Source organism: Pantherophis guttatus, chromosome 2 (genome assembly GCF_059756535.1).
Source record: "Pantherophis guttatus breed Tessera chromosome 2, ASM5975653v1, whole genome shotgun sequence".
In the NCBI taxonomy this organism is placed as follows: Eukaryota; Metazoa; Chordata; class Lepidosauria; order Squamata; family Colubridae; genus Pantherophis; species Pantherophis guttatus.
Window position 1 is genome coordinate 293518654 of NC_142064.1, and position 27748 is coordinate 293546401.

General features: G+C 61.8%; 1 protein-coding gene across 9 annotated transcripts in view; it reads left to right on the forward strand.

The window, feature by feature from the left end:
* Positions 1–449: 449 nt before the first annotated feature.
* Positions 450–27748, forward strand: part of SYNGAP1 (synaptic Ras GTPase activating protein 1) — a 36051-nt gene continuing 8752 nt past the window's right edge. For 2 of the 9 annotated variants that reach the window (XR_009622166.2, XM_060690060.2), the window contains exons 1-15: positions 794–1069; positions 6641–6762; positions 7267–7372; positions 12893–12990; positions 13942–14066; positions 14763–14916; positions 15012–15110; positions 21452–22006; positions 22119–22263; positions 22588–22732; positions 22893–23129; positions 24004–24205; positions 24323–24504; positions 24735–24776; positions 25029–25920. Coding sequence is in view for 8 of the 9 variants with exons in the window: in XM_060690060.2 (XP_060546043.2) it covers positions 868–1069; positions 6641–6762; positions 7267–7372; positions 12893–12990; positions 13942–14066; positions 14763–14916; positions 15012–15110; positions 21452–22006; positions 22119–22263; positions 22588–22732; positions 22893–23129; positions 24004–24205; positions 24323–24504; positions 24735–24776; positions 25029–25920 (3306 nt within the window). In the remaining variant the exon portion in view is untranslated. Of the gene's footprint in view, positions 588–754; positions 1070–6619; positions 6763–7266; positions 7373–10084; positions 10104–12892; positions 12991–13941; positions 14067–14762; positions 14917–15011; positions 15111–21451; positions 22007–22118; positions 22264–22587; positions 22733–22892; positions 23130–24003; positions 24206–24322; positions 24505–24734; positions 24777–25028; positions 25921–27748 lie in introns of those variants that run through there. The other 7 variants (XM_060690065.2, XM_034430900.3, XM_060690069.2 and 4 more) reach the window with 7 other exon arrangements.

The following is a 27748-nucleotide window of genomic DNA, read 5'->3' on the forward strand; positions in this document are numbered from 1 at the left end:
GCGAGAGACGTCGGGCGGCCGCCGCGAGGGCACCGTCCGGGGCAGCTGGAAGGCCAGAAGGATGGCCGTGGCGGGGGAGGGTCCGGGCGGCAGACCGATGGACGTCGCGGTCCTCCCTTGGGCGCTTCCGTCGGGCGGGGGTGTCCCCCCGCGGGGCAAGCCGCCGGCCCCGGGCTGGCAGAGGAGGGGCGGCGTCGGGAGCGCGCCTTCGATTTCGCCCGCGTGCCGTGCTCCAGCGGCGGCGGCGCAGCTGGTGTTGCGGAGGTTCGGGACGGCCGGACGGCCTGCGCTGCAGCCTCGGCTGCCCACGGAGGAGGAGGAGGAGGAGGAGGAGCAGAAGCCGGAGCCGCGGGCGGGAGGGGGAGGGTCGGCAGCCCCCGCGCATCACCCGAACCGCCGCCGCCTCCTCGGCTTGTCAGGAAGGGTCCCGCAGAGAGGCGAGCGAGCGAGCGAGCGAGAGGCGAACGGCGGGAGGGCCGGGGCCGGTCGCCCTCCCTCCCAGCTCGGCCCTCTTCCCCGGCCGCCCCCGCCGGCCGGGCCTTGAGCGGCGGATGAAGGCAGCACCATGTCCTATGTCCCCTTCCGAGGTAGGGCCACCTTCCTCGGCGCGCGCGCGGCTGGCGCTTTTCGGGCGGGGGCGGCGACACTCGTCTTCGCTTGTGCGGCGGGCGGGCGGGCGGCGGGCGGGGGGGGGATCGGCGGACAGGCCCCTCCCTCGGCCGCGGGGCAGAGCCTGGCGCCCGGAAGTTGGAGGGGCGACGCTGCCCGCCCGCTGCCGCTCTGCACAGCTCCGGCGCGGGGCGGGCTGCGGCGCAGGGCTGCGGCCGGCGGCTCCTCCTGGAGGTTTGACCCGGGCCGGGGCAAGAGATGCTGCGCTCCGCCCCGGGGATTCCGGCGCGCTCGGGCCTGGCGAGGCAGGTGGGAGCCAGCTGGGAAAGGGGTCCTCCGGCCGCGTGGGGACTGCGCCCTTTCCCACGCTCGCGGCTGGGCGGCGAGGCCGCGGGAGAGAAGCATCGTGGCGCTCGGCCAGCTGCGGCCGGATGGCGGCCTCCGGATCCCGGGAGAGATGGTGCGCTCTGGAACCCGCACCCGGTGATCTGGGCGCTCCGGCCTGCCGTCGGCCGACCGTAGCGGCAGGGGGGCCGGGGGAGGAGGGGGAGCCGTGGGAGCGGGAGCCACCGGCAGGCCCCGCCGTTGCGCCTGCCTTCGCCGGGGTCAGTGCCAGCGCCTCGCCCGGCCGCGGCCCCGCCGAGGGCTCCTGGAGGCCCCGGTGCGGCTCCGCAGCGCCAGCCGCGACCAGATGCCCGATTGCCGGGCTGAAGGAGGCACCTGCTGGGAGAAGGAGCGACTGGGTGGGGGGGGGGGTCCCGACCGAAGATGCCGCCTTCCCAAGCGGGGGCCTTTGGTGCCAACTCTGGGAGGGGGCTGCTTCTCTCGCGGACCAGCCCCTTCCTCCCACGTGCCTCGGGTGGAAGGCGAGCGGCGTTGCAAGGAGGGGGGCGGCTGTGGGGGAAGCTGAAACGTCCCGGTCGGGCCAGCTGAGGTCGGCGGGGGAGGGGTGACGGTCGCTCAGTTCTGGCCCACCATTCCTCGCGCTTCGTCATGGGAGATGGCAGGTTTCTTGGTACCCCAAAACGCTTCTCTCCTCTTCCCCCCCCCCGAAAGAGGGTCACCTTCCCCCTCCCCCACACCTTGGCTTTGCAGGAAACGGCCTGGGCGGGGGCTCCGGACCCCCCTCCTCGCCATCAGAGGCCTGCTAGCTCTCTTCGGGAAAGGGAGGGGGCGTGATGTTGCCAGGCAACCCTGCTGAAGGATGCTGGGGGGGCAACTCCGGCATGAAGTACATTCTCCAAGATTGGTGGTGCTGCACTGCAGGAACCCTCCCCCCCCCCCGTGGTTTTATTCCCGAGGCAGCGGGAGGGCTGTTCTCCCCCATTTATTATTTCCTTTGGGAGGGGGAAGCCTCCCCTTGTCCTCAGCTGGAACAGCCGGGCTGCTGCTTTCCAGGAGGCCAGGCAGCCACCCAGCAGGGCCGGTGGGGTGAGGCTTCTCTGCTGCACCGAGTGGCCAGAAGGCAGGCAGGCAGGCAGGCAGGCCTTTCCCAGCCCCCCAGGACCGGCGGTTGTGGCTCCCTGGCTCTGGTGATCTGCAGCCCCCTCACCCCCCTTCCCTGAGTGGGTGACTCTCCTCCTGGCTCCGGCACCGGTTCAGGCCTTGAGCCCCGCCGGGGCTGCTCCGCACGGCATCTCCGTCGGCAGCCGCGGGGGTCTTTCCTGCCCGATCCCATTCAGGAGATGCGTTTCCTCCTGTTGCCTGGCGGCCGCCTTGGTGCACATTTGCATGGCAACAGCGGAGGGAGATCGCGAAGCGTGGGGGGGGGGATGGGACTCCAGCTTTGGGGAGGGGGGACCTTGTATTCGTTTTGGGTGTTGGAGGCTCCTGAGGCCGGGTGGTCCTTAGCGGAGGTTGGGGGAAAAGGAGGCTGTGGGGGCCTGGGCTGCCCCCCCCCAAGCCCCTGCCTGAGGCTTCGGCTGTGCTGGGAGGAAGAGATCTCAAAGATTGGGGGACCCTGCTTCCCCCAGTGGATGGATCCCCACTCCCCCCAGAGGGCCCCTTTCAGGCAGCTTCAGCTGGCACAGCCCCCCTTCCCCCCCCCCGCTGTGCCACATTCACTCTCTGGTCAAGATGAGCACAGCTGGGCTGGGATGCTGGAGGGGGCCAGAGACTTGTGCCCCCCCCCCCGTGCCTGCTCGGATGAGGGTCCTGCCCACCCCCACGAGTGATGCAGCTGTCCTGCTGGCTGTCCAGGGACAGCTGCACTGAAGGGAAGCCTCGTCTTCAGAGGGCGTCTCAGGCAGGGCAGCCCAGGTGCTCTGCCAGGTCCTCCGGGGCCTGAGAAAGGAGCCACTGGATCGGGGAGCCCTCTGCTTGGGAGACCCTGCTCTTCCCTTTGAGCGACTCCCTGCCTCCCTGAGCAGAAGGAGGCCTTGTTCAGTTCAGGCACCGAAGCATTCGCAATACCAATCCATGAAATAAATGCAGTCGATCAGGGGGAACTGGAAGCAGGAGGGAAGGGCCACCTGGAATGGCCCTGTGGGGGAGGGGAGCCCCAAAGTGGCCCCCCCAAAGTGGCCTGGCCAGCCTCCTCTTGCCTGCTGAGGGCCAGCAGCGAAGCCTCGTGCTGCGGGCCAGGCCGGGCAGAGTGGGGGGCCGTCCGTGGGGTCCTTGGTGCTCTCCTGGCAGGCGTTTCATTACCCGACTAGGGAACATCGTAAGTCCACGGTTCAACCCTGAGCTACAAATATTCTCAGGCTGGGGAAGCTGCTGGGGCTCTTCTTTCTCTAGCCAAGGTCCTAGTCCTCATGGGTTGGAGAGATTTCCAGCACTGGGGGTGGTGGCGGCGGCAGGAGTTGCACCACTCCCGGCCTCCAGCTAGCGGCTCACAGAGGAGTCAAGCCTCTAATCCCCAGCCAGCAGGTTGATGGGAACTGGAGGCTCCTTTTTTCCGGTGTCAGGAACTCTGGATGGGAGCCCTTGCTAAGCCCCTCTGCCCTGCCAGGACCCAGCTGGGGCTGCCTATGGCCACCTGTGCGTCTCTTGTCTTCCGCTCACCTGAACCGGGTCACCTGGCCCTCTGCCTCTGAGCTCTGCCTGTGTGAACAGAGCCCCCTCCTGGATTGCTTGCCCTCTGCCTGTCCCATAGGACGTCCTCAGCTTACGACCACAGCTGAGCCCAAAATGTCTGTTCCTAAGTGAGACAGTTGTTAAGTGGGTTTTGCCCCATTTTACGACCACACCTGTTAAGTGAATTAGTTGTTAAGCTAGCAACACATTTGTTAAGTGAATCCGGTCTCCCCCCCTTCGACTTTGCTGGTTGTAAAAGGAGACCACGCTGCAACCGTCGTAAATAGGAACCGGTTGCCAAGGGCCTGAATTTGGACCGTGTGACCGTGGGGATCCTGCAACGGTTGTGCGAAAAAGGGTCCTGTCACTTTTTTCAGTGCCGTTGTAACTGAATGGTCACTAAACGAGATGGCTATCTGTAAATTGGCTTTCTTGGGAGCTGCCCTTGAAGACGGCCCAGAAATTGGCAGCTGGTCCAGAATGGGAAGGCCAGGGAGATTCCCCCCCTTCCCCCCCCCCACATTGTGTCCTCAGGAACTGACTGAACTCTTGTTCTGTCAGGACTTTCTGCTCTGCTTGTGCCCCCCCCCCTTTCTGGCCTGTTGTATTTTCCTTTTAATGAGCCGGCTTTCATTGTAAGCATTGCTGAGCCTTTTGGGAGTGGGCGGCCCACGCATTAAACCTAATGAATTAATTAATCCACCAATCCAGCTTAGCCAAGGCAGTTGGACTCCCCCTCCCTGCCCCCCCCGGAAGGGCTGAATCCGGTCGCCACCCTGGCTTGGCCGGGGGACCCGTGTGCCACTAGGGCTGGGCCAGGGGTTCGGCTAAAAGGCAGCCGGCTGGTTTGGGTCCAGAGTTCGCCCACATGGTTCTACTCATTACAACCTGTTGAGTTTCTGTCTGTTTACAAAGGCACAGTGCCAAAGCGGGGGCTGGTTTGAGCTTTGCAAGCCGTTTGAGTTGCCCAAGACCCACATCTTGTGGCAAGGAGTTCCATAGGTGGATTCTGGGCTGGGTTATTCTTGCTGTCGGGGCTTTTTGTCACCTGTGGCTCGTCTTTTCTGGAGGGGCCTTTTAGCTTCCAGCAGGTGAGAGAGGATGCCATTTTATCCCAGGGAGGAGAGAAAACAATATATAGGAAAACCATAAGAATAATAGTCATAGTAATGAAAATAATAACAGTGATGTCCCACCCCCCCCCCCACCCCAACCACCAATACCTCTAATAGCTTTGGAGGTGAAGAAGCTGCTGCACATTGTGATGGCAAGGAGTCCGCCCCCTACTGGTGGATTCTGCCCGTTTCTTGGGTTGAAATGGGGGGTGGGTGGGCTGGTCTTGGCAGGAGCCCACTTCCTTTTCAGCTGTGCTTGAGCTGGGCCAGAAAAGAGAGAGAGAGGGGGGGGGAAAGAATAAGAGAGAGAGAGAGAATAAGAGAGAGAGAATAAGAGAGAGAGAGAGACTCCTGGCTGCTCAGGGGGTTTAGCAGAGTCCGGCTGGCTGAGCTTGGGGGCTGCTGGGGGAACGGAGGGATACGGCTTGGGTCCCTGACCCGGGTTATGAAAGGGAAGTCAGGCCTTGTGCCTGTGGAAAAGAGCGTCTGCACGAATCCTGGCAGAGCCGGCTATACGTTCTCTGGCCCTGGCTGGTCTGGAGGGGTGAAGAGGGAAGAGAGCCCCCCCTTGCGCCAGCGGGAAGCATCCTGCGTTGGCCTCCCCTCTAGATCTGGTTCTGGGCAGGGCGGAGAAGGGGGGGCAGCTTCAGGGTCAGAGTGCAGGGCGTGCTGCCTTCCCAATCTTTCTGCAGCCCCCAGGTGTCCCCGCCTCCTTCCCCCCCATTTGGGGGATGCAGCGGATGAACAGTGGAGAGCTGGCTTCTCTCTCGGGGGACGGGACCTAAACCAGCTCTCAGATGGCCCTGCTTAAAAGGCGAGCCCCCTAGCCAACACCCCCTCCCCCCCAGCAATTGCCCCAGGGACCCATTCCTGCTGCCCCTCGGCAAAGGGGGCTGGCTGTGTGCTGCACCGGTCAGGGTGGGCAACTGGGCCTCTCGGGATGGCCTTCTCCTGACGGGGTGAAGAGTCCTGCCTGCCTCCAGCTAGGTGGCTACTGGCTTCTCACCAGCTGGACCGGAAGGCCATGGGTGGCCTGCCACCCCGAGCCTCTGTGAGCCCTGCTCCTCCACCTGTGTCAAACCCAGGGTGATGGGGGGGGGGAGCTGAGGGGGGGCTTAGCTGGATCTTTGAAGGATTTAAAAATCGCTGCCCACGGCTGTGATTCCCCAGTGGGGAATTCCAGCCCCTTCCCAGCATCTGGAGCCCACCCAGGGTGCCACCTGCACATCTCTCTGCCTGCCCCCTTTGCTGCAGGCTTCTCCCCTTTCCCCATTTCCTGGCTCTTGGCAGCCTCTTTTTGCCACTGGGGGGCAGCACAGGCCCAGCCGAGGCCTTACACAACTCCCCGGCTGCCCCCACCCGTGCAGGCAGGCAGGCAGGCAGGCAGGCAGGACAGCCGGATGGAGGCCCAGAGGCTGTCGAAAGGCAGGTGGGGGGTGGGGGGGGGGCAAAGTGTGCTGGGGTGCTCGCAGGGTCTGCAGAGCCCCTTCCGGCGATAGGGGGAGTCACACTGGGCAGAGAGTCCGCTCCCTCCTCTGCTTGTGCCCATCTGCCAGGCTTTGGCTGGAACCCCCAGCTGGCTTGGAAGCGGGACCTGCCTCAGTGGCCCTAACGGAGCAAGGCGAGGTTGCCAGGTGCCAAGACCACAGTGTCCCCCCCGACACACCCCCAGCGGGCAGAGGGCTTCGTGGGAGGGGTGGGGAGAGGGGACAAGGCCCACTTCTCTCACCAAGGCAGAGGCAGCCGAGGGGGCCGGCATCTCCCACTGCTTCGGGAGGGGGGGGGGTCCTGGCAGAGTTGGGTCTCTGTGTGTGCGCTCCCAGGCCCTTTTTTGGGGGAGCGGGGTTGGGAGGGGGCACCGGGCTGGCCCGGGTCTGCTTGACTCTGCCCTTCCACTGCAGATGTGCGAGGAGCACCGGGGTCCCGTGCGCAGTATGTCCACTCGCCTTACGACCGTCCCTGGAACGCCCCCCGATTCTGCATCATCTCTGGCAATCAGCTCCTGATGCTGGACGAGGAGGAGGTGAGCGGGGGTGGGTGGGCAAAGAGGGTGGGTGGGTGGGGTGGGGGTTCTCCCTCGAGCCCCCCCACTGAGGACCCAGAGCAGGCGGGGAGAGCCTGGGGCGGGCCAGAAAGGCCAGAAGGGGATCCACTCAGGAGGGGCTAAATAGGTTCCCGCAGGTCGGGCGTCGTGTGCCAGACGGCTGGGGAAACCATGGTTTGTGGTTTCCCGAGTCCAGCAAGACAGTGGATGCACCGTGGTTAAGTTTCCAGGGTTGGCAGGGTTACGCCTCTTTCTGGGCTGCACCGGGAGGCCCTTCGGGCCAAGTTCCCACATTACGCTGGGCCCTTTCAGTGGGTCTGGCTCAGCCGTCGTGCAGCTCCCGAGAGATTTCTTCCGTGGTTTCACAGACCGGCTGTGGCTTGGGGGGATGTAGCAATGGGGGGGGGTCAGAGAAGAGAGGGCTCGGGGGGGGGAACTCTCTGCTCCCTCCTCTGATGTGGGCTGCTCTCCCCCCCTCCCCAGATTCACCCTCTGCTCCTTCGAGAACGCCAGAGGGACGCCGGGCGGAACAAGCTTCTGCGCCGGACGGTCAGCGTCCCCGTGGAAGGCCGGCCCCAAGCTGAGCACGGTAGGAAGGGGGGCCCTGTGGGTGGGTGGGTTGAATCTGCATTGGCAGGTTTTGTTTGTGTTGCGTGCGTGTATTTGTGTGAGACTTTCTCAACAGGCTCCAGAAATTGTGGTTGAGGAAAAGCTGGCCCTGGAGCCTGCCCACATGGGGGTCTTTGTGGCCTCCTGTCACAAAGGGGGTCATGTGCTGGGGAGGGGGCACCCCCGTTTCTGAAGGCCCATGATTGAAGCCCTGGTGAAGCGGAGGCCTGGGCTGGGCAGCTGCCACCCCTGGGGTGAAGCTGCCGGTCGGGTGGGCTGTGGGTGCCCCCGTGTTTCAGCTGCCTTCCCTTCCCAGCTCCAAGAGGAAGGGGATTGGGGGAGGCCATAGAGGCCTTTGGGGAGCCATGGGGGGGGAGGGGCTCACAGCTTCTCCTTCTGCCTCCTTCAGCCCCCTCCCGGTGATCCTGGGGTAACCTCTGTGGGCGAGAAATGATTGACAGGCCAGTGTCTGCCCATAACCTTCACCCTGCAAGGGTTGCCAGGCCAGGAAGTAAGGGGGTGGGGAGAGATCTTGCTTGCCAGACCAGCCCCACGGGCCTCTTGGGGGCCCATCTTCTCTTAGCCCAGGCTGACCGACCTGCCTGGGTATGGGGGCCCATGGCTGCTGCCCATCCCTCCAGCTTTGGCCCATTGGTGGGGGGGGTAAGGGGGGCACTCTTGAGTGGGTCAAAGCCCCCCAGTAACCCTGGCTTTGCTAGAGGCTCTTCTGAGAACCCCGGGGAGGCTGAGTAGTAAGGTTCCCCATCAACAGCCCCACGCTGCAAGGGGTCAGAGGAAGCCTGGGGCTGACTGGATCTGTCCACAAGGCAGCTGCTGAGGAAGGGGCACCCGCCCACTCTGAAACTGTGGGGCACAATTGCAAGCCCCCTGGCCACGTGGATACCTGCTTCCAGTTGGTGGACCCCAAAGGGCCCCTAGAAAGGGGGCAGGAATCAGCTGGGACAGCAGGGACCCCAGCGAGCCAAGGGCCCCAATGCGAGTGGAGCTGGGAGAGCGACTGGGAAGGGGAGGGGTGCCGTGTGGGGGTCCGGCGTCCTCCCTCCCCCCCAGCTCTGAGCAGGGGACCCTCAGCCCAGCAGTCTGCTCACACTGGGGGCTGGTGACCCCCTTCCCATGTACTGAGGGGAGGGGTCTCCCTGGGGAGGGGCAGCGAGTGTCCTCACGGAGACCCTGCAGGGTGGGTGATGCACAAGAAGCCCATCTCTGCTCAGACCCCGGACAGGGCACTGCCAGGCCAGGCGTGCCCGCTTGGGAGGGGCCCCGAGCACAGCACCCCAGTGAAGGGGCTTCCAAGCGGGGTCCCTGGATGCCCCGCCCAGACGCTCCGAAGGGCCTCTCGCCAGAAGCTCCTTCTCGGCTGTTCCCTGCAACGCCCACCCCCCCAGCCCCAGCCCATAATAGCAAGGGCCCTTGAAAGGAGCTTGACAACTGTTGCTATAGGGACCATCTCTCCGCCTCCCCATCGCTCCCTCTCTCCTTCTCTCTCTCAGCCCCTCCCTCCCTCCAGGCCTGGGCAATGGGAGGGGGGGGGCTCTGCTGAGGCTGCCCTGCAGGGTCTTGGGCCCTCTGCCCACGCGCCCTCCCCCGCCTCCTGCTCTCCGGCTGCCAAGGAGATGCGGCTGGGCTTTTCCGCTGCTCCTGGGCCTGGCCGGTCCCCTGCCCCCGCCCCCCAGCCCAGCCCAGCGGCTCACCTGCCCCAGCTGTTACCTTTGCCTCCCCTCCCCCCCCACCTTCCCCTCCCGATTTGGGGTTTAAAAAAAGAATTTTTTCTTCCCGAGAAGTTGGCTTAAAGGGTTTCCATGGAAACCCCAAAGAAGGGACGAAGGCAAAGGCTGCCTGCCTGAGTGAAGGGACGCCCCCTCCCCTTGGCCGCGGGCCAGCAGCGCCCCCTGCCGGATCCGGCGAGGGCGGGAGCGACCCCCTCCTCCCGCCAGCCCGCTCGGTGACCCCGCGTGACCCGGCCGGGGTTCAGCCGGAGCCCCGGCCCCATCGCCGCCCAGGCGGGGTGGAGCCAGGCTCGAGGAGGAAGCCGCCTTCCCTGCCCGCCAGCCTGGACGGAGCCGCTGCCCGCGCCCTGCCCGGCCGGCCGGCAGCAGCAGCAGCAGCAGCAGGGCCTCCTCCGGGGCGGCCCCGGGATGCTTCCCCGGGAAGCTCCGCCCCCTGGGGTCCCCCCGCCCGTCCCCGGCAGCCCGCGGACCGGCCTCGCGCTCTGCTGCACCAAGAGATGCTGCCCCCGCCGGCCCGCTCGCCCCCTGCCCAAAGGTAGACCGGCCCGGGCGGGGGCTCGCGGGGCGTCCCTGGGCCCCCCCCCGGGGGAACCTCCCTGGGGATCCTGCCCGCTCTCGCCCCCCAACGGGCCCGGGGAGGCGGCGGGCCGGGGGGGCGCCGGGGGTCCTCCGCCCGTGCCCACCGCCGCCGCGCACTCCCGGCGCTGATGACAGCCGCGCGTCGCCTAGCAACGGCTGGCATGCCGGGGGAGCGCGGGGCGGGCGGCGAGCGAGGCACGAGCGCAACCAGCAGCGCGGGGACCGCAGCTCCGACGGCTGCAGCGCCGGGCGGGGGCCGCCGCCCTGCGGGCCGCGTGGAGCCCTAGGCTCCGGGCCCCCCGCCCGCCCGCTCCCCCGCCCCGGCATGGGCCGCGTCCCGTAGCCGCGGGCGGCGGGGGGGCCTCCCGCTCCCGGCGCCGGCAGGTAAGGGCCGCCCGCCCGCCCCTCCGTCCGCGAGCGGGGCCGGCGAGGGCGGCGCGGCAGCCTTGGGGGGCTCCGGGCGGCGCGCTCCCGCCGAGGGCAGGCCAGGTGGCGCGCGGCGGCCTCGGGCGTGGGGTGGGGGGCGAGGCGGGCGGGCGGGCGGCCGCTGCTGCTGCCGCCGCGTCCGTCTTCGCGCGAGGCCGCCCGCCGTGGCGCGCTCGGCGAGTGCGTGGGCGTCGCGGGCGGGATGATCGGGAGCGCGCGCGGAGCCCCCTCGCTCGAGGCCGCTGCTAGCCCGGGGCGCCTTCCCGGAGGGGGCTCGCCGCTTCCGGGGGCGCCGGAGCAGGCCCGGCAGGGCGCGGGGTCCTCGTCCCAGTCGCCCCCAGCCCCGCGGCCCGCCATCTCCCTCCGGCCGAGAAGCGGAGCGGCTTCGCTCGCGGGCACCCGACGGGCCTCGGAGGGGTCTCTGCCTGCCGGCTGCTCCCATCCCCGGCGCTGCGCCCTTCCCTGCTGGGCGCGATGGGCTTCGGAGCTCCGGCCCGGGCAGGGTCTGCGCGGGCGCCGCCGATGTGTAAGAGGCGCAACCGCGTCCCGCCCGCGTCCACGCATTGAGGGCTCCGGCTGCCTCGCAGCTGCGGCCGCCGCTGTGCTGGCACGTGGGTGGTTTTAGCGCCCGGGTCGGGCCAAGCAGTCACGTGGCGGCGGGCTTGCCAGGAGGGGGGTCGTCTCTATGCAGCTGTTGCCTTTGCTGAAAGGGCGGGGGTCCCCTGCACGTGGATGGGGGACTACCCAGAGCTCCCCCCCCCATTGCCGCCGTTCTGCAGTCGGGGCGGTTGGGCCACCAGGAGGAGAAGCTGCTGGGCCAGGTGGGGCAGGGGCCTGATCCAGCCTGGCTTCTTCCTTCCCTGGGTGGCTCTTCCCAGCTGACAGGCTTTCTCCCTGGGGCCTCCTCTCCTTCCTGTGGGCAAGAGGGGGCAGGAGAGAAGGGCTCTCCCTCTCCTTCCCCGGCTGTCGCACATGGGAGGCCTTGGGGGAACAGGAAGGCCTGGGGTGGAGGCAGCGGCTCGCAGGGCTGGCATGGCGGAGTGGCAGGCAGGCGGGCAAGACAGATGGTGGCAGAGCCCGGTGGGTGGCTCTGCGTTGTGCCAGAACGCATGGGGGGAGGGGCTCTCTGCAACTCCTGGCAGCTGGTGCTGCTCAAGGGCCACAGGGGGGCCCCTGCTACTCGTGTTGGGGGGGGGGACAAAGGTCCAGGCAAGGAGGTCTGTGCCCCCTGCATGACAGCAGGCGGAGGAGACCCAGGCCTGGCATCCAGCCAGCCCCATTGGGAGGCAGCTCTGGCCCACGGGTTTCCTGCCCGCTCTGCCTTCCTGAAACCCAGCAGGGTCTGGAGGGGGGCGCTGTTCTTGCACCCCAGAAGGGGCTTTACTTCCTGGCAGGGGGCTGCAAGGGGGTCTGGAAGGTTGAAGGCCAGAGGATGGGAGGTGAATATGTCCCACCCACCCACCCACCCACCCGGCCCTCCTTGCTCCCCCATCTCTTGTTGCGTAGCCTTGGGGGGGAGACAACCTCCAATGGAGTTGGGGGTCCTTGGTGCCCTCTCAACTGGGGGGGGGGTTATTTGCAGACTTTTCGTAGGCTGCCCTTCATTGCCTCCCAGAGGGGCCTGTGCGTCCCACGGCATCCCCCACACCCCACAGAGCATGCTGACGCTGCATCTGGGCCTCCTGGGAAGCTGCCACAGTGGGGCCTGTGGACACCCACGTCCACTCGGGCGCCTTCGGACGCCCCTTCAGCAGCTCCTGGGCTTGGTTTGGGTTTCCAGGGAGGAGGCGCCTGTCTGTCGGGGGAGGGAGGCTGCTTGGGAGCTGCTGTTGGGGGTTGGGAGGCCTTTGAACTGAAAAAAAAATGTGTTTCTTGGCTCAGTGTACGGCAAAAGTGTTAAAAAGCACCTACAGTCACATTCTCAGGGAGCAAGTGGGAAATCCCTCTGTTTACAAATTCCAGGGTGGACTTTTTGATGTGGTCAGTATGTGATGGGGCTGCACCCGGAAAACCTTTGGGGGTTCCCCGATATGCAGCCAGAGGGAATTGCTCCACCACATGCAAAAATAAATTCAAATAAAGGGTGAAGGGTGAAGAGCTCCACAGGGGCCTTCGTCCTCAGGGCAGAGGGGGCAGGGTGGGGTTCTTGGGGGGCTCCCTCTGAGTCCACCTGCCCATCCTTTGGGGTCCTTCTCCAGAGCCTACCTCACGAGGGCGTGTGGGTAGGGATTTGCCAGCCCTGATTCTTGGCTGAAGGAGCCTGCGATTCCTGGTTGCCAATTCAGGGATCCCCCAAAGTAGGATCCCCCCTTAAGCGCACTGGGGCTTTCCTTACTTTGGGTCTTCTTAATAAGGCCAGGTTGATGGTTGGCTGGGGCCCTTTGCTGGCCCTGGGGGTGCGGTGGGGGGGGGGAGGAAAGGAAAGGGGGTCCCAGCTGGGGCCCAGAGGGGTGGCCATGTGCAGGGCTCTGCTTCCTGCCTTGGGGCAGCTGCGAGTCCGGCTGACTGGCTCCTCTGGGCAGGAGGGGGGAAGACACAGGGAGCCTCTTGTCCTGGGGGGGCGGAGTGGGGGGGGCAGGCGGGAGGAGATGGGGAGGGCAGGGGGGGTGTCCTGCAGCCCATTGGTCATCATTGGTCAGCAGTCGCCTCCCTTCCACCTGCACTCCTGGGCCTTTGCTGCCCCCCCACACCCAAAGTCCTTCAGTGTGGGGGTGTCCCTTGAATGCTGCCTCTCTCTCCCCCTGCAGAGTACCACGCCAGCCGCTCCCGCAGGAAGAGCGTCCCGGGGGGCAAGCAGTACAGCATCAACATGGACGCCCCACCAGCCCCCCCATTCCGTTCCTCGGTGAGTGACACCCCCCCCCTCCGCAGGGCTTGCCTGCCCTCTCCCTGAGCCCCTGTCCTTTTTCTTCAGCAGAGGAAGGGCTGGCTGGAGCCAGTCCTGGCTTTGAAGAAAGGGACCGGCCACCAGTGGGGCTGAGGGAGGGGGATGGGGAAAAAGGAGGAGCTGCCTGCCAGATGCCCCACAGGTGAGCGGGCACCTCTATGAAAGAGAAGCAGAGACCTCTGGACAGGGAGATGCCATCTTGAGTGCCAGTGCCCCCCAGGGAAACGGGGTTTTGTGGGGTTCAGTCTGTCAGCCCTTAGTTGTGACTGTTGGGGCTCTGAGCCTGGGCCTGCCTCCCCCTCTGCCTTCCCTGCTGGGGCGGCCCTCCTGCCTCCCCCTAGAAAAAGCGGTTCGGCATGGAGGTGGGGGGGGGGATCTTGGATCCAGGGATGCAAGAATGGCTGCTGGGCAAAAGTCAGGAAGGTTTCCACTTCTGTCCGTGAGGTGGCCGAGCAAAGCTGTGAAGAGCAGGGAAAGGAGGCCACCAGGAAAGAAAGGCGGGTTCTGGGGAAGATGGGCTGGCTTCAGACCAGCTTCCTTGATCTAAGCCGGGATGTACGGAGGGCGATGCAGATGGGCCCTGAAAGGCTTTTTTGGCAGGTGGGCACCGGCTGAGGGTGCCACTTGGCCTCTTGGCTCCCCAGCCAGGGAACCTGTGGGGATCTCCGGGTGCCAGGCCTTACCCAGCCAAGGTCTTTCCTGGGGGGCTGCTGGAGAAGAGGCCGAGCCATTCGGTGGAAACGGGCTGTTCCTGCCGCGGCTGAGCAGGAGGGAGAGGGCTGGTGGCTGCTCCCCTCTGGGCACCAGAGGCCCCTGGGCAAGAGTCCTCATGGGGCCCACATGGGACCCCAGGGCACCCGGATGGTGAGCCGGGGCAGCCTGACCGGCCTCTCCTCCCTCCACCTGCAGCAACAGGGTTTCCTCAGCCGCCGCCTGAAGAGCTCCATCAAGCGCACCAAGAGCCAGCCCAAGCTGGACCGCACCAGCAGTTTCCGCCAGATGCTGCCGCGCTTCCGGAGCGCTGACCACGACAGGTGGGCCGAGCCGGTCCCGCTCCTCTGTTCCTGGGGTTGGATGGGAGGGAGCCCCCAGGGCCGACCGGACGTTCCCTCGCAGCCCAGGGTACCCTGTGGCCCTTCTGGCTCCCCTGGGGGGCCCCCTCGGCCCAGCCTGCCTGCCCCCCAAGGCCTGGGTGCCCTGGGTATTTTTAGCGCCTGCCTTCCTTTCCCCCCTCCGGCTGACGGCAGCCCCGACACGCAGGGGCTGCCTCCACTTACGCTGCTGGCTAAATATATCCTGCTGGGGGCGGCAGCTCCGAGCAGAAATGCCACGGGGAAGGGAGGGGGGTGGGAAAAGCCGCACACGGACTCTGCCGGCTTCCTCTGGGAAGGGGCTCTGGAGCTCGGCTGGCTGTGGGGAGGGCAGATCCAGACCCTGTCCCCCTGTGGCCCCTTGGGAGCCCCAGAGCCTCCCTCCCAGGGTCCAGAGGGGCTCCCCAAGACTCTCCTGTGCCCGCCTTCCCGCCAGCCTCCCTCTCCCTCTACCCCCCCTCCCCCGCTGAGGTCGACTCCCGGATTTCCTGAGCTGCAGAGATGCCCCTTTGGGGTGCAGATGCCAGGTACCTCCGAGCGAGGGATCAGCTGAAGCCCAGTTTCCCGTGGCCCTCTCCCTGGGTCCTGCCCCCCCCAGCCACAATCTTCCTGCTGACTGAGTGTGCTCCCCCCCCGCAGGGCCCGTCTGATGCAGAGTTTTAAGGAGTCGCATTCGCACGAGTCCCTGCTCAGCCCCAGCAGCGCAGCCGAAGCCCTGGAGCTGAACCTGGACGAGGATTCCCTCATCAAACCGGTGCACAGCAGCATCCTGGGCCAGGAGTTCTGTTTTGAGGTGAGGGCTGGCGTCTGGGGCCTCTCAGCAGGGTGGGGTGGGGGCTCCTGGGCATGTGCAGAGCGCAGCTCACTCCCGCCCCACTTTCTGCCCAGGTGACCACGTCTTCGGGCACCAAGTGCTTTGCCTGCCGCTCAGCTGCCGAGAGAGACAAGTGGATCGAGAACCTGCAAAGAGCCGTCAAGCCCAACAAGGTAAGAGCTCCCCCGGCCCCCCCGACTGTTCCCACTGCTGGCCCCCTTGAGGTTTCAGGTGTCCCCACCTGCCCCCCCCCCCGGGGTGCTTTCCTCCGCCCCCCTGCCAAGTGGCTTTCAGGAAGAGCCCCCTTTGCCTTCGCTTCTCTGGGCATCCCGGGGCCACTTTTGGGGACCCTGAAGTGGGAGGGGCCAGCTCCCCTAGGAGGCTTGGTGTGTGTGTGTGTGTGTGTGGTTTTTATCTCAAGTTGAGGGTAGAAGCCGGCCCCTCTGTCAAGTTGGGCCAGTCCAGGAGTTTTTGGCATGAATGTGTGTTACAGGGGCTGAGACCCCTATGGGCTCCTCCTGAAAATCCCCAAACTGACTGAAAGGGGTCCCCTCCTCCCTTCCTGGGATGGCTGCTGCTGATGGCCATGCTGGCGTGGGGAGGCGTGGGTCGTTGCCATTTCCTTGTCCTCAGTCATCAGCTACGTAGAACTTCCAAAGCCAGGAGATGTTCTCGCCCCCCCCATCCCTAAGTGGGCTGGCTTTGTGTGGGGGGCTGGGATCCAGGCTGTGGGGAGCAGAGGTGGGGTTTCACTTACCTTCCCTACCGGTTCACAAATGTGAGCGCACGCACTCGCCACCTCTGTGCACACACACACACACGGCCTTCTGCACATGCTCAGTAGTTGCCCATTGCCTCCGGGCGGGTGGGCGGAGTCTCCCGCAGTGGCTGCTACCGGTTTGTGTGATCCGGAGAGAACCGGCTGAATCCCACCACTGGTGGGAAGGGATTCCCTGGCCGCTTTAATAATAATAATAATAACATTGAGTTGGAAGGGACCTTGGAGATCATCTAGTCCAACCACCTGCTCACGCAGGACACCTGTACTAGGGATTCGAACTGCTGACCTTTCTGATCGACAAGCTCAGTGTCTTAGCCACTGAGCCACCTAGTCAGGCTTTGGAGCTCCTGGCCTGAAGGGTTCCAGCCCCAATCCCTGCCCTTGGCCTGGTCTGCTTGGGAGGGCTGGTGTCAGTCTTGCAAGCCCCATGGTGCTGAGCCTCCTCCTCCTCCTCGCCCCCCTCTTCCTGGTTTGACCCGCTTTTCCCTGCCTGCAGGAAGGATGTCCAGAGGTCGGCCATAATGGAAGAGGCCCCTGTGTTTTTCGGGGGGGGGGCACAGCCGGGGAGAAAAGCTTTCCGCCCAGCAGAGCTATGGGGGAAACTTCCCTGTTACCACAGTTCCCTTGCAGATTTCCTGAGGGAGGGGCTAAAGGGGAGGGTCTGTCTCATTGTCCCCCTCCCACTCTGCCATGCTTTCCAGGGGGCTTTTCCAGATGGGACCCAGAGACTCGCCATCTCCCCCCCCCACTTGCTCTGAGGGAGGCTGCTGGCTCTCCTTGTCTCTCTGGGGCTGGTGGGGGGGCAGTGGGGGGTAGGAGATCTCTGTTTGAGTCGCCAGCTGTACCTTCCTCATCCTCATGGCCACTGGGATGATGATCATCCGGGATGAGTTATTCCCCATGGCGAAGTCTGGGAACGAAACATCTGGCGTTCTGATGCAAAAATACGATGGAAGCTGGGAGCAACTGGATTGGTGCCCAGGTCCAGCAGCCCCTTCTGGCCTGTCCAGAGTTTAGGGGTAGCCTTTGCCGAGTCCGCTTGCCCCTGCCTGCAGGTCATTTCCGAAGGGCCAAGACTGAATCTTCAGAAAAACTCCAGATCAGCTTCTTGAGGGAAAATGAAAAGGATCCAGTGGTTGCGAGACGCTCAAAGACCCTCACCACGAAAAGCCACAAGTGGCTCTTCTTAAACCAGTGAAATTGGTGACTGGCACCGATTGGCAGAAGGGCTGTGCCCCAGCTGAACTAGTTGGGGGGTGAGGCTCTCCTCTCTGTCCCGTGATAATTGCTGGGCTGGGCAGCCTGGGAGATTGACTCTGGCGAAGCGCGGGGCAGGCCTGGCTACTGTTCCCCCAGCAGCCCCGGGAAAGATGGGGGTGCTGCACGCATCAGATGCAGGAGTCTTGAGTGGGGGCATTAGTGGGCATGGGGGAGGGGGAGGGGCATGTTGCCCTTCTTGAGAAGCCCAGAGGGGCCGTGTGCACCCTGACAAGGGTGCAGACAACTACAATATCCGCATTGCAGCTGGCCAAGAGATATGGATCTGCACCCACCTGCCCTCTTTCGTTTCTCAGGCTGTGGCTGAAACCGGTAAGAGATTTCCCCTGCAGATCATACCTGGCAACGTCCACCTTAGGTGCCTTGCTGTTCTGCCTCGTCTTCTGTGCTTGGTTCAGCGATTGCCATCTGAGACCTCTGACAGCTTCCCAAGAACACTTCCTCAGTGAAAAGTCTGCCACTAGTTCTGTAAATTCACTTTGCTGGAATCAGGATAAATGTCTTCCTCGGTGATCCCTCCGTCCACTCAGCTAGCACGAGAAAATTACCGATGCTGCCAAACCGTTTGGTTTGTTATCCTCCTAATTGTAGAAGTTGGACTGACGGGTGTTTTATTTCCCCAGATCTTGGCTTGTTGGGAATACATGTTGCCTCATCTCCTGTGGTGACTAACAGTAGCCATACCAGCCAGCAGTGACTGTGCTCACAAAGCTCAGATATTCTGCCCAATCAGAGACAGGAGGCATCAGGTGTTGGGCCTGTCCTGGGTAAGGGCACTGCCAGCCTGTGTGAAATCTTCCCTGCAGGTGACCAGGGTACCAGGAGAAACGCTGCTCCGTTAATGTGCCAATGGTGGTGGCCCTACGGACCAGAAGCCGTCCTAGACCATCTCACGGGGGGGGGAGGGGGGAGACACCTTCTCTTGTGAACCCCCAGCTGGTGGGAACTGAACCTCTAGAAGAAAGCCTGTGCCGGTTGAACGGTGATCCATTTGGTGTTTATTCTGAGCGAGGCTTTGAAACAGATTATTCAGCAGCCAGTTTATGAGCTCATAAATACGGTGTGTGGTGTGTGTGTGTGTGTGTGTGTGTGTGAGGGGAATGGACTCTGTTTTGCTGATAATGGTGGCACCATCGGGATATCTGAAGAACTGTTTGAGGGGCTGCCAGGAAGAAGAGGGGGGTCAACTTATTCTCCAAAGCACCAGAAGGCAGGAGAAGAAGCAATGGATGGAAACTAACCAAGGAGAGAAGAAATCTAGAACTAAGGAGAAATTTCCTGACAGCGAGGACTATTAACCAGTGGAATGACTTGCCTCCAGAAGTTGTGGATGCTTCTCCAACACTAGGAAGTTTTTTAAGAAGAGATTGGACAGCCAATTGTCTGAAATGGTATATGGTTTCCTGCCTGAGCAGGGGGTTGGACTAGAAGACCTCCAAGGTCCCTCCAAGAGAGGGGGGTCCCTTCCAACTTTGTTATTCTGTTATTTCCCAGCCACCTGCATTTCCTGATCTTCGTGGCCAGAAGGAGTGTCTTGGCTAAGACAGAGGAAGCAGCGGTTGAGAAGATGTTGCTAAAAACTGTTTGATGGAGGAGGCAGGTGGGGTTTTTTTTTTGACTGGCCAACGAAGAGGAAAGAGGACGGGAAGGAAAGCCAAAGGGAGATGAGGAGCCCTGCTGTTGGGCTTGAGGACGGGGGATTCTGGGTGTTTAATGAAGATTCCTAAGGCCAAGAGGGGAGTTAAAGAAAAGAAGAGGGTTGAGGAGGCCAGAATGATCCCCAGATATTCCTCAGGACAGAAAGGTGGTAATTTGGGGGATACATTGAACTCTTTCCTGGTTGGGATATACGAACTTGACTTGGAAGCTAAAAAAAATAATAATAATGAAGGAAACCATTTCCGTCCTATTGCCACATGGTGCGCTTCAATTGTGTCCATTCAGTCTCCACCTTCATGTGAGGGCTCTATTCTGATTGACTGATTGGCCAAGTTGGGGATGGATCTCCCTGTATGTGGTGCCAAGAGACTTGATAGCACATCATAATATTCTGAGAGGAAAGCACGGCTCACGGGGAGTCAGCTGCTTTGATCACGAGTAAGTCTCCCGTGACTTGTCCCAGCTTCTGCCAACCTAGCAGTTCAAAAGCACGTAAAAAATGCAAGTAGAAAAATAGGAATCACCTTTGGTGGGAAGGTAACACTGTTCTGTGTGCCTTTGGCGTTTAGTCATGCCGGCCACATGACCACGGAGACGTCATCGGACAGCACTGGCTCTTCGGCTTTGAAACGGAGATGAGCACCGCCCCCTAGAGTCAGGAACAACTGGCACATATGCGTGAGGGGGGAACCTTTACCTTTAAGTCTCTTGGCCAGTCCACAAGGGAGAGTGTGGATGAAGGACCCCTTAGACTTCAGCAAAATGTTTGAAGCTTCCATGAAATCCTCGTAGAGAAAATGAGAAAACGTGGGCTGGATGTTACCATTAGGTGGACTTGGAGCTGTTTGAACCTTTGCACCCAAGGAAAAGCCACTGGGGTTTCTGGCCAAGCTTGGGGGAGCAGAGAAATGTTGAGTGCTGCATTCCCAGCCCTCTTCTGGGCTCTGTGCTGGTCAGTGATCTTATAAGTCAGGATGGATTGTTAGAAAATGTGTGGCTTCTGAAGTTGTAGACGGCATTGACCTGGGCAGAATTAACACATCTGCAGAGCAATATCAGGATTCAGGAGGATTTTGACAAGCTGGAACGAGGGGCTAGAGGAATTTCAACAGGGACAAATGAAAAATCAAGGACACGACTGCAAGATAGGCTGGTATGCCAGGCAGGGGTATCTGCAGAAAGAACGTGGGAAGATCACAAGTGGAGCATGAGCCAAGAGCGTGATGCTGTGGTAAACAAAAACCAATGCCATCCTTGGTTTCTGCGTCAGCAGAAGTCAAAGGAGGAAATGAAGAAAGTTCAGCTGCCTCTTGGAAAAGCACCTTTGGGACAGCCGTGACCTTCGTGGTTGAGAAGCTCCGCAGACGACAGGAATCAAAACGCCAATACTAAAAGATGTAATTGCTCCTCTCCCTTCATGTGGGTTAGGCCACACCCGGAATGTGAGGTCCAGTTCCGGACACTGTTCTGGGGTGGTATTCACTTACCTTCGCTACCGGTTCGCAAATGTGAGCGCACACACGTGGTCGCTTCGCTCACACGCACCACCTCCATGCATGTGCAGAGCGTCAAAAACGGGATGTGATTATGTTCGGGCAGGTGGGCAGAGCCTCCACCTGCTGCCGCTACCGGTTTGCCCAAACCGGATAGAACCGGCTGAATACCACCACTGGGTGTGGTACACTGGCAAACTGGATGGTGTCTCGAGAACAGCCAGCAACATGCCGGGAAAACTTTAGCATACCCGGCTGGAAGCATTTGGAAGCATCTTCCCTGAGGAAGAGAAGACGGATGACACAACAGCCATCTTTGAGTAGCTGAAGAGCTGCCAGTAGAAGACAAGGTGGGGGGGGGAGTTCCCCAGAAACAGATGGGCAGCACTGCATTTAATTTAGAAGAGGTTTCCCCCTCCTCAACACCAGGAGCAGGGAGTTGGCCCTCAACAGCACACAGACGGCTTTGCCGGAGGCGATTCAGTAGAAAATGGACTCTGATAGTAGTGGGCAAGAGAGTGAGCTAGATAGTCTCTTATGGGCTCCCTGTCTGGAGATTTTTCCGGCTCTTGGGCTGCAGCTGTTCCTGGAGCCTTTTCTCCCCATCCTCCTGCCGTGTTCCTCCTTTGTACTATTTTTAGCCCACCTCATGGTGGATATTCTCCCTGCTGCTTATGAGAGAGAGGATATGGGGTCCCTCCCATATAGCAATAAATCAGTTACAAACTCAAAGCAGAGGAATAAAAATTAATAGAGCTACAATGGATATCCTGTCAGTTAAAAAGCTGGGGGGAATGATGTGCTTGCTGGGGAGATGCTTCCTGGTGCACCATAGAGAGCTCATCTCTTTGGGCAGAGGGCCCCAGTCCTGCACTGGGGGGGGGGGAAGGGGGTGGCTAAGTGTGCACAGCAGGGTGAGGCCAGACTGGGAGGGGGTCTTGGCTTGGGGGAGCTGAGAGAGCTGGGGGGGGGCAATGCTGGACTGGAGTTGTCTGGACATCTTGTGTATATCAAACATCCTGTGGGCATGGGAAGAGAGGGAAGGGCTCCAGAGGGAAGGAGAGCCCTCCTGCCTGCCTGTGTTACCCTGCTGGAGTAGGGGTCTCCAACCGTGGCCACTTGAAGACTTGTGGACGTCAACTCCCAAAATTCCCCAGCCAGCTATGCTGCTCAATGTATGTGTTGTGCTGGCTGGGGAGTTTAGGGACTTGAAGTCCACAAGTGGCCAAGGTTGGAGACCCCTGTTTCAGAGCACCAGCTGAGCACCTCCTCCAGGCTTGGCCTCCTCCTCCTCTTTGTGCAGGATAACAGCCGGCGGGTGGACAATGTGCTGAAGCTCTGGATCATTGAGGCGCGGGACCTGCCCCCCAAAAAACGCTACTACTGCGAGCTGTGCCTGGACGACATGCTCTACGCGCGCACCACCAGCAAGATTCGCACGGACAACGTCTTCTGGGGGGAGCACTTCGAGTTCAACAACCTGCCGGCCGTGCGCACCATCCGGCTGCACCTCTATAAGGACACAGACAAGAAGCGCAAGAAGGACAAGAGCAACTACATGGGCATGGTCAGCATCCCCATCGCAAGCGTCACCGGGCGCCATTTCGCCGAGCAGTGGTACCCACTCAGCCAGCCCAGTGCCAGCAAGAGCAAGGCCGGCTGCCCGGCCGTCCGGGTCAAGAGCCGCTTCCAGGCCATGAGCATCCTGCCCATGGAACTCTACAAGGAGTTTGCCGAGTATGTCACCAACAACTACCGCATGCTGTGCGCCGTGCTGGAACCGGTCCTGAGTGTCAAGAGCAAGGAGGAGGTGGCCTGCGCCCTGGTGCACATCCTCCAGAGCACTGGCAAGGCCAAGGTATGCTCTGGGAGTGGGGTGGGGGAGGCGAGCAGGGCCCCGTAGGGAAGGGGTCCGGGAACCCCAGGGGCAGCACAGCTCCTGCAGCTTCTCTCCTGCCCCTTCCCGGCAGGACTTTCTGTCCGACATGGCCATGACGGAAGTGGACCGCTTCATGGACCGCGAACACCTCATTTTCCGGGAGAACACGCTGGCCACCAAAGCCATAGAGGAGTATCTCAAACTGATTGGACAAAAATACCTCAAGGATGCAATTGGTAGGGGCACCGGAGGAGGGAGGGCACTTGGAGTGGGGGGGAAAGGACCCAACTTTTCACAACCCTGGGTGGAGAGGGAGATGAAATCACAGAAATTTGGGTTAGATTTTGTTCTTTTTCCTGGCTCCACTCCTGTTCTAGAGCAGGACCTAGCATCTGGAGGAGAGCCAACGAGCTCTTCACCCTGCCTGCTTGCAACTCCCCTGAGCACGGAGGGGCGGCTCCTCCCTACTTCACTGGCTGCTTTGTGTGGGGCTGAGCCAGTGGGTGCTTGAGGGGGAGCTGCTGGTCCCATCCTCTGTTTGCTCTGCCTTCCCCCCCCAGGTGAGTTCATCCGAGCTTTGTACGAGTCTGAGGAGAACTGCGAGGTGGACCCCATGAAGTGCTCGGCCTCCACCTTGGCAGACCACCAGGCCAACCTCCGCATGTGCTGCGAACTGGCCCTCTGCAAAGTGGTCAACTCCCATTGGTCAGTGCAGGGCTGGTTCCTTATCCCCACCTCCCCCTTTCCCTGCATATCTGGGTGTGGGGAGGGACATGAAGGGTGGTCATTTTTGGATGTGCAACCTGGGGGTGTGGGGCAGCCCTGCAGTGGGGGCGGGCAGTGATCCTGTTCTCCCCCTCCCCAGCGTGTTCCCCCGGGAGCTGAAGGAGGTCTTTGCCTCGTGGCGGCTGCGCTGTGCCGAGAGGGGCCGGGAAGACATCGCCGACCGCCTCATCAGCGCCTCCCTCTTCCTGCGCTTCCTATGTCCGGCCGTCATGTCCCCCAGCCTCTTCGGCCTCCTGCAGGAGTACCCGGACGAACAGACGTCCCGCACCCTCACGCTCATTGCCAAGGTCATCCAGAACCTGGCCAACTTCAGCAAGTGAGTGTGGAGGAGGTCAGGACGCAGAGAGTGCCAGGGGGTCACAAGCCAGCTGGGCCAGATACATCTGAGGTGGTGGGAGTTTTCCCAGCATCCGCCCCATGCAGAGCTCGGGGGCAGCACTCTGGGGGAGAGCCCCTTCTTGCAGTGTGGCCAGGCTCCCTCCGTCTCTGGCTCCAGCCAAGAGCCTGATTTTTGTGGCCCCGGCCCTGTGGGGAGGGGTCTCTCGAGACCCAGAAGGCAACCAGGTCCCTCTGAAAGTCAAGTGCAAGGAAGGGAACTGATGGAGGCAGAGGAGGGACTGAGAGGGGGACCCGGCTCCCCTCTTGAAATGCCCGGAAGGGTGATGTAGGCAATGCTCAAGGCCGGTCCACTCTCTGTCCTGGGGATGGCCATGAATCAAGGTTACAGGGAGGTGGGCTCCAGCTGAAGGTGTGGGCAAATGGAGTCAGGCAGAGGAAGTGAAGCCCCAGATAGATGGGAGCAGAAATGGAATGGATGGCCTCAGGGGACCCTTATCGTTCAGGCTGCATTCCACAAGGTGGAGGGGATGGAATGGGAGAGGTTCAGTCCATCAAGCACCCCAAATATGCATGGGGCCATGAATTTCTTTCAAAATACCCCTGGCCCTTCTTTCTTGGTGTGCTGCTTGCTGACTGCTACCTTGGTGGCAAATCCTGGTTCCCCCCCACCCCCAAGGGGCTGGAGAGGGTGACAGGCTGGCATTGCACAAAGCGATGGGTGGGTACATGGCTGTTGCTGTGCTTTGTGTTTCAGGGTGTGTTGGGCACTCGGGGGAGGGCCGGGTTGGCAAATGGAGGGGCCCCAACTCGAGTAACGCTGCAAGTGACGAAAAACGTGATTCTTGCGGCAGGTTTGGCAGCAAGGAGGAGTACATGGCGTTTATGAACGAGTTTCTGGAGCTGGAGTGGGCCAGCATGCAGCAGTTCCTGTATGAGATCTCCAACTTGGACACCCTCACCAACAGCACCAGCTTCGAGGGCTACATCGACCTCGGCCGGGAGCTCTCCACGCTGCACGCTCTGCTCTGGGAGGTCCTGCCCCAGCTCAGCAAGGTGCCCGCCGGGAGGTGGTGGGGCCAGGGAGGATGTAGGGCAGAGGAGGAGGGGCTGCACCCGTCTGCTTGCTGGCAGTGGTGTTGAGCGCCCGTCTGCTGTTTCCTCCCCACATAGGAAGCCCTGATCAAGCTGGGCCCGCTGCCCCGTCTGCTGAACGAAATCAGCCTCGCTCTCAGGAACCCCCACATCCAGCGGCAGCCCAGCCACCAGGGCGAGCGGCTCCAGGCCAAGCCGGTCATCCTCCGCGGGCCCTCGACTGACATGCAGTCTTCGTACATGATGCGCGACCTCAACAGGTCAGGCCTGGGATGGGGTGGGGGGCATTGGAGGACAGGAAGCAGGTGGACATCTAGCTGTGAGTTCCACCCGAGATGGGCTCTGGTCTGGGCCTCTGCTGGGTTTCCTCATGAGTAAGGCCAAGAGCCCGCAGAGGGACCAGAGGACGACTTCCCTAAGGCACCTACAGGAGATTTTGGGGTGTGAACATGCCCCATGGCATGGGCTTACTCTGGATTTCTCCCCACAGCTCAGTTGACATGCAGCCCTACATGATGCGAGCCATGAACAGGTAAGGGCTGTGGGGTGTGGTCTACGGAAGACTGGGGTGCTCCATAGAAGTTTCCTTCCCTCTGGGTACAGGGTACAGTCCCTCTGTGCTCCCAAGCGGCCTGGCTCCATTGCCCCTTGTTCCTTGACTGGTCTCCTGCACATGTTGGCAGAGGAAGTGGGGAGCCCCTTGGGGTTGCCCTGCCACTCCACCTCTTGGCAGACTCCGCTCCCTCCTGCCCTTATCAGTTCTCCACGCTGCCTTCCTCCGCAGCTCCATCGACATGACACGCTTGCCCTCCCCGACCAAGGAAAAGGGGTCAAAAGACATGTTCTTTGTGCCGCGGCCGCCCCTGGCCCGCTCCTCCCCCGCCTACTGCACCAGCAGCTCGGACATCACCGAGCCAGACCAGAAGGTGCTGAGCGTCAACAAGAGCGTCTCCATGCTGGACCTGCAGGACAGCCGCATGAACAGCGTCTCCAACCTGCACAGCGTAGGCGACCTGCTCAACAGCAGCCAGGCCTCCATCACCGCCGGCATGGGTCTGCGGCCCAGCCGGCTCTCCCAGGGCAGCGGCTCCAGCATCGCGGCCGGCCTGCGGCTGAGCCAGATGGGCGTCACCACCGATGGAGGCGGCCCCTCCTCTGCACAGCAGCTTCGCATCCCCCTCTCCTTCCAGAACCCCCTCTTCCACATGGCCTCTGACGGGCCGGCTGGCGGCCCGCTCCATGTCTCCCATCCGCACCGGCCAGCGGAGGGCAACCCCGCTGATACCTTCGCCCCCTTCCATGGTTACAGCAAGAGCGAGGACCTCTCGGCCAGCAAGCACATCATCCACAGCCACAGCTACAGCGACGAATTCACGCGCCAGGGCTCGGAGTTCACCAAGCGCCAGCTGTCCCTGCAGGAGAACCTCCAGAACATGCTCTCCCCGCCCCAGATCACCATCGGCCCCCAGCCCCAGCGCTCGGCCCCCGCCCCTCAGCCGCAGCCCCCCCTGCAGCGGGGCAAGTCCCAGCAGCTGACGGTCTCTGCGGCTCAGAAGCCTCGGCCCTCCAGCGGGAACCTGCTGCAGCCGGAGCCCACCTACGCCCCCACCCACGCCCGCCAGCAGTCGGTCACCAAGGAGGCGCCTTCCGCCCTCAAGCCATCCATCACCAAGCAGGTGAGTGACCCAGGCAGCTGCCGGCAGCGGCTGGAGCTCAAGTATCACACTGGGCTTATAGTTCCTTTGATTGGCTCCTGGCTGAGGGGCCCGCAGGCAGGAAGAGAACAGTTAATGCCGGGCACATGTTTCTGAGCACTGAGATTTAGGGAAGTTTTCAAAACGCATTTTGTGATCAGCTGAGAAACCTATAATTCGGCACCTTTTGCTTCTTTTCCTGATGACTTTATGGAGGGAAGTTACTGAAACACGGAAGGTTTAAAGAAATAAATTCAAGGCAGCCCAGCTCTTTTTCTCTTACATCTGCTTTGCAGTGTAAGGGAGGAGAGGAGGGGTCCCTTTTGGAGAAGGGAGACGCTACCTCATTTGCCCAAAGGACTCTGCACCCATCAAGGGGCATAGCACCTTCAAGGAGCCAGGAGACTCCTTAGTTCCCAGGGAGGGCAGGACTTCCTCCCAGAGGCCTTCCAGGGAAGCAATGCTTCCCCACAGCCCACCTCCTTGTGCAGGAAAGCGAGGCTACTGGCTGGGACCCAACTCAGTAACAGTGTTGGAAGGGACCTTGGAGGTCATCTAGTCTAATCCCCTGCTCATGCAGCCGAACTGCTGATCTTTCTGATCTAGTCCTCCTCTTTGTTAGACTAGACATACCCAATTCCTGCAACCGTTCTTCATGTGTTTTAGCCTCCAGGCCTCTAATTCTCTGTACTCTTTCCAGAGTGTCAACATCTTTTTTATAGTGTGGTCTTACCAAGGCATTATAAAGTGGTATTAGCACTTCATGTGACCTTGATTCTATCGCTCTATTAATGCAGCCTAGGATTGCATTGGCATTTTTGGCCGCCTCCGCACATTCCTGGCTCATATTTAAGTGATTGCCCACTAGGATGCCAAGATCCCTCTCACAGTTGCTGCTCTTGAGCCAGGTTTCACCTAATCTGCAGCTACACAGTCGGTTTTTCTTGCCGAAGCATAAAACTGTTAGATTTAGCTTATCAGATACAGGAACTGAGGGCGCAGCGGCACAAGGAAACAACAATCAGTGACCCTGGTCAGGCATCAGCACCCTCACTGACAACTAAAAGCTACATGCGACCAGGCACCATATAAACACAACACGTAGAACAGCCCCGTGCACATATTCTGGAGAGAGCCTGAAAGCTTGGAAGAATAAACATTTGTCCCCCGTGATTGACTCAGATTGGATCCCGCAAAGCCTCTCGCTGCCCCCTTCCTCCCCCCACAGCAATGTGGGAGTAGCAGCCTTTCTCTCGGTCTGGATGGAGGGGGAGAGCACATCCTGTCAAAAAGCCGCAGTGTCGATGTATCGGAGTCACGGGACAGATTTTGCTGCAGGTGATCGCCACGACCATGAGTGTCGGCACTGCCAAATTGAGTGGCGTTCCTGGGTCAGAGGACGTGGGATGGTCCAGGAAGCAACCACCTCTTTGTCCCCCAGGGCCATTGTGACCACAGCCAGGGCTAGGCGCACCCAGTGTCCAGGGACAGGCGCAGCTGCAGCCCACTCCTTCCAGAATGAAGAGGGTGTGGCGCCCACCCTCTGCCTGGCTTCAGACCAGCCCTTTGGATTGGCAGAGTGACTGGCAGGCTGCCTTGTACCTGGAGAAGCCGAGGCTGGGCGTGGAGGTGACCCGCAGGCAGGGCAGCACTGGCCTGGTCAGTCCTTCCTGCTGGGCTCCACCTGAGCAGCCCCGGTGGGATTGCTCTGCCAGTCGGGGAGAAGTTGGACCATCCCGAAGGGCCGATACTCCGGTGTAGAGAAACATCGGTTGTCAGCAGAACCAGCAAACGGGAACGGCTTGAACTT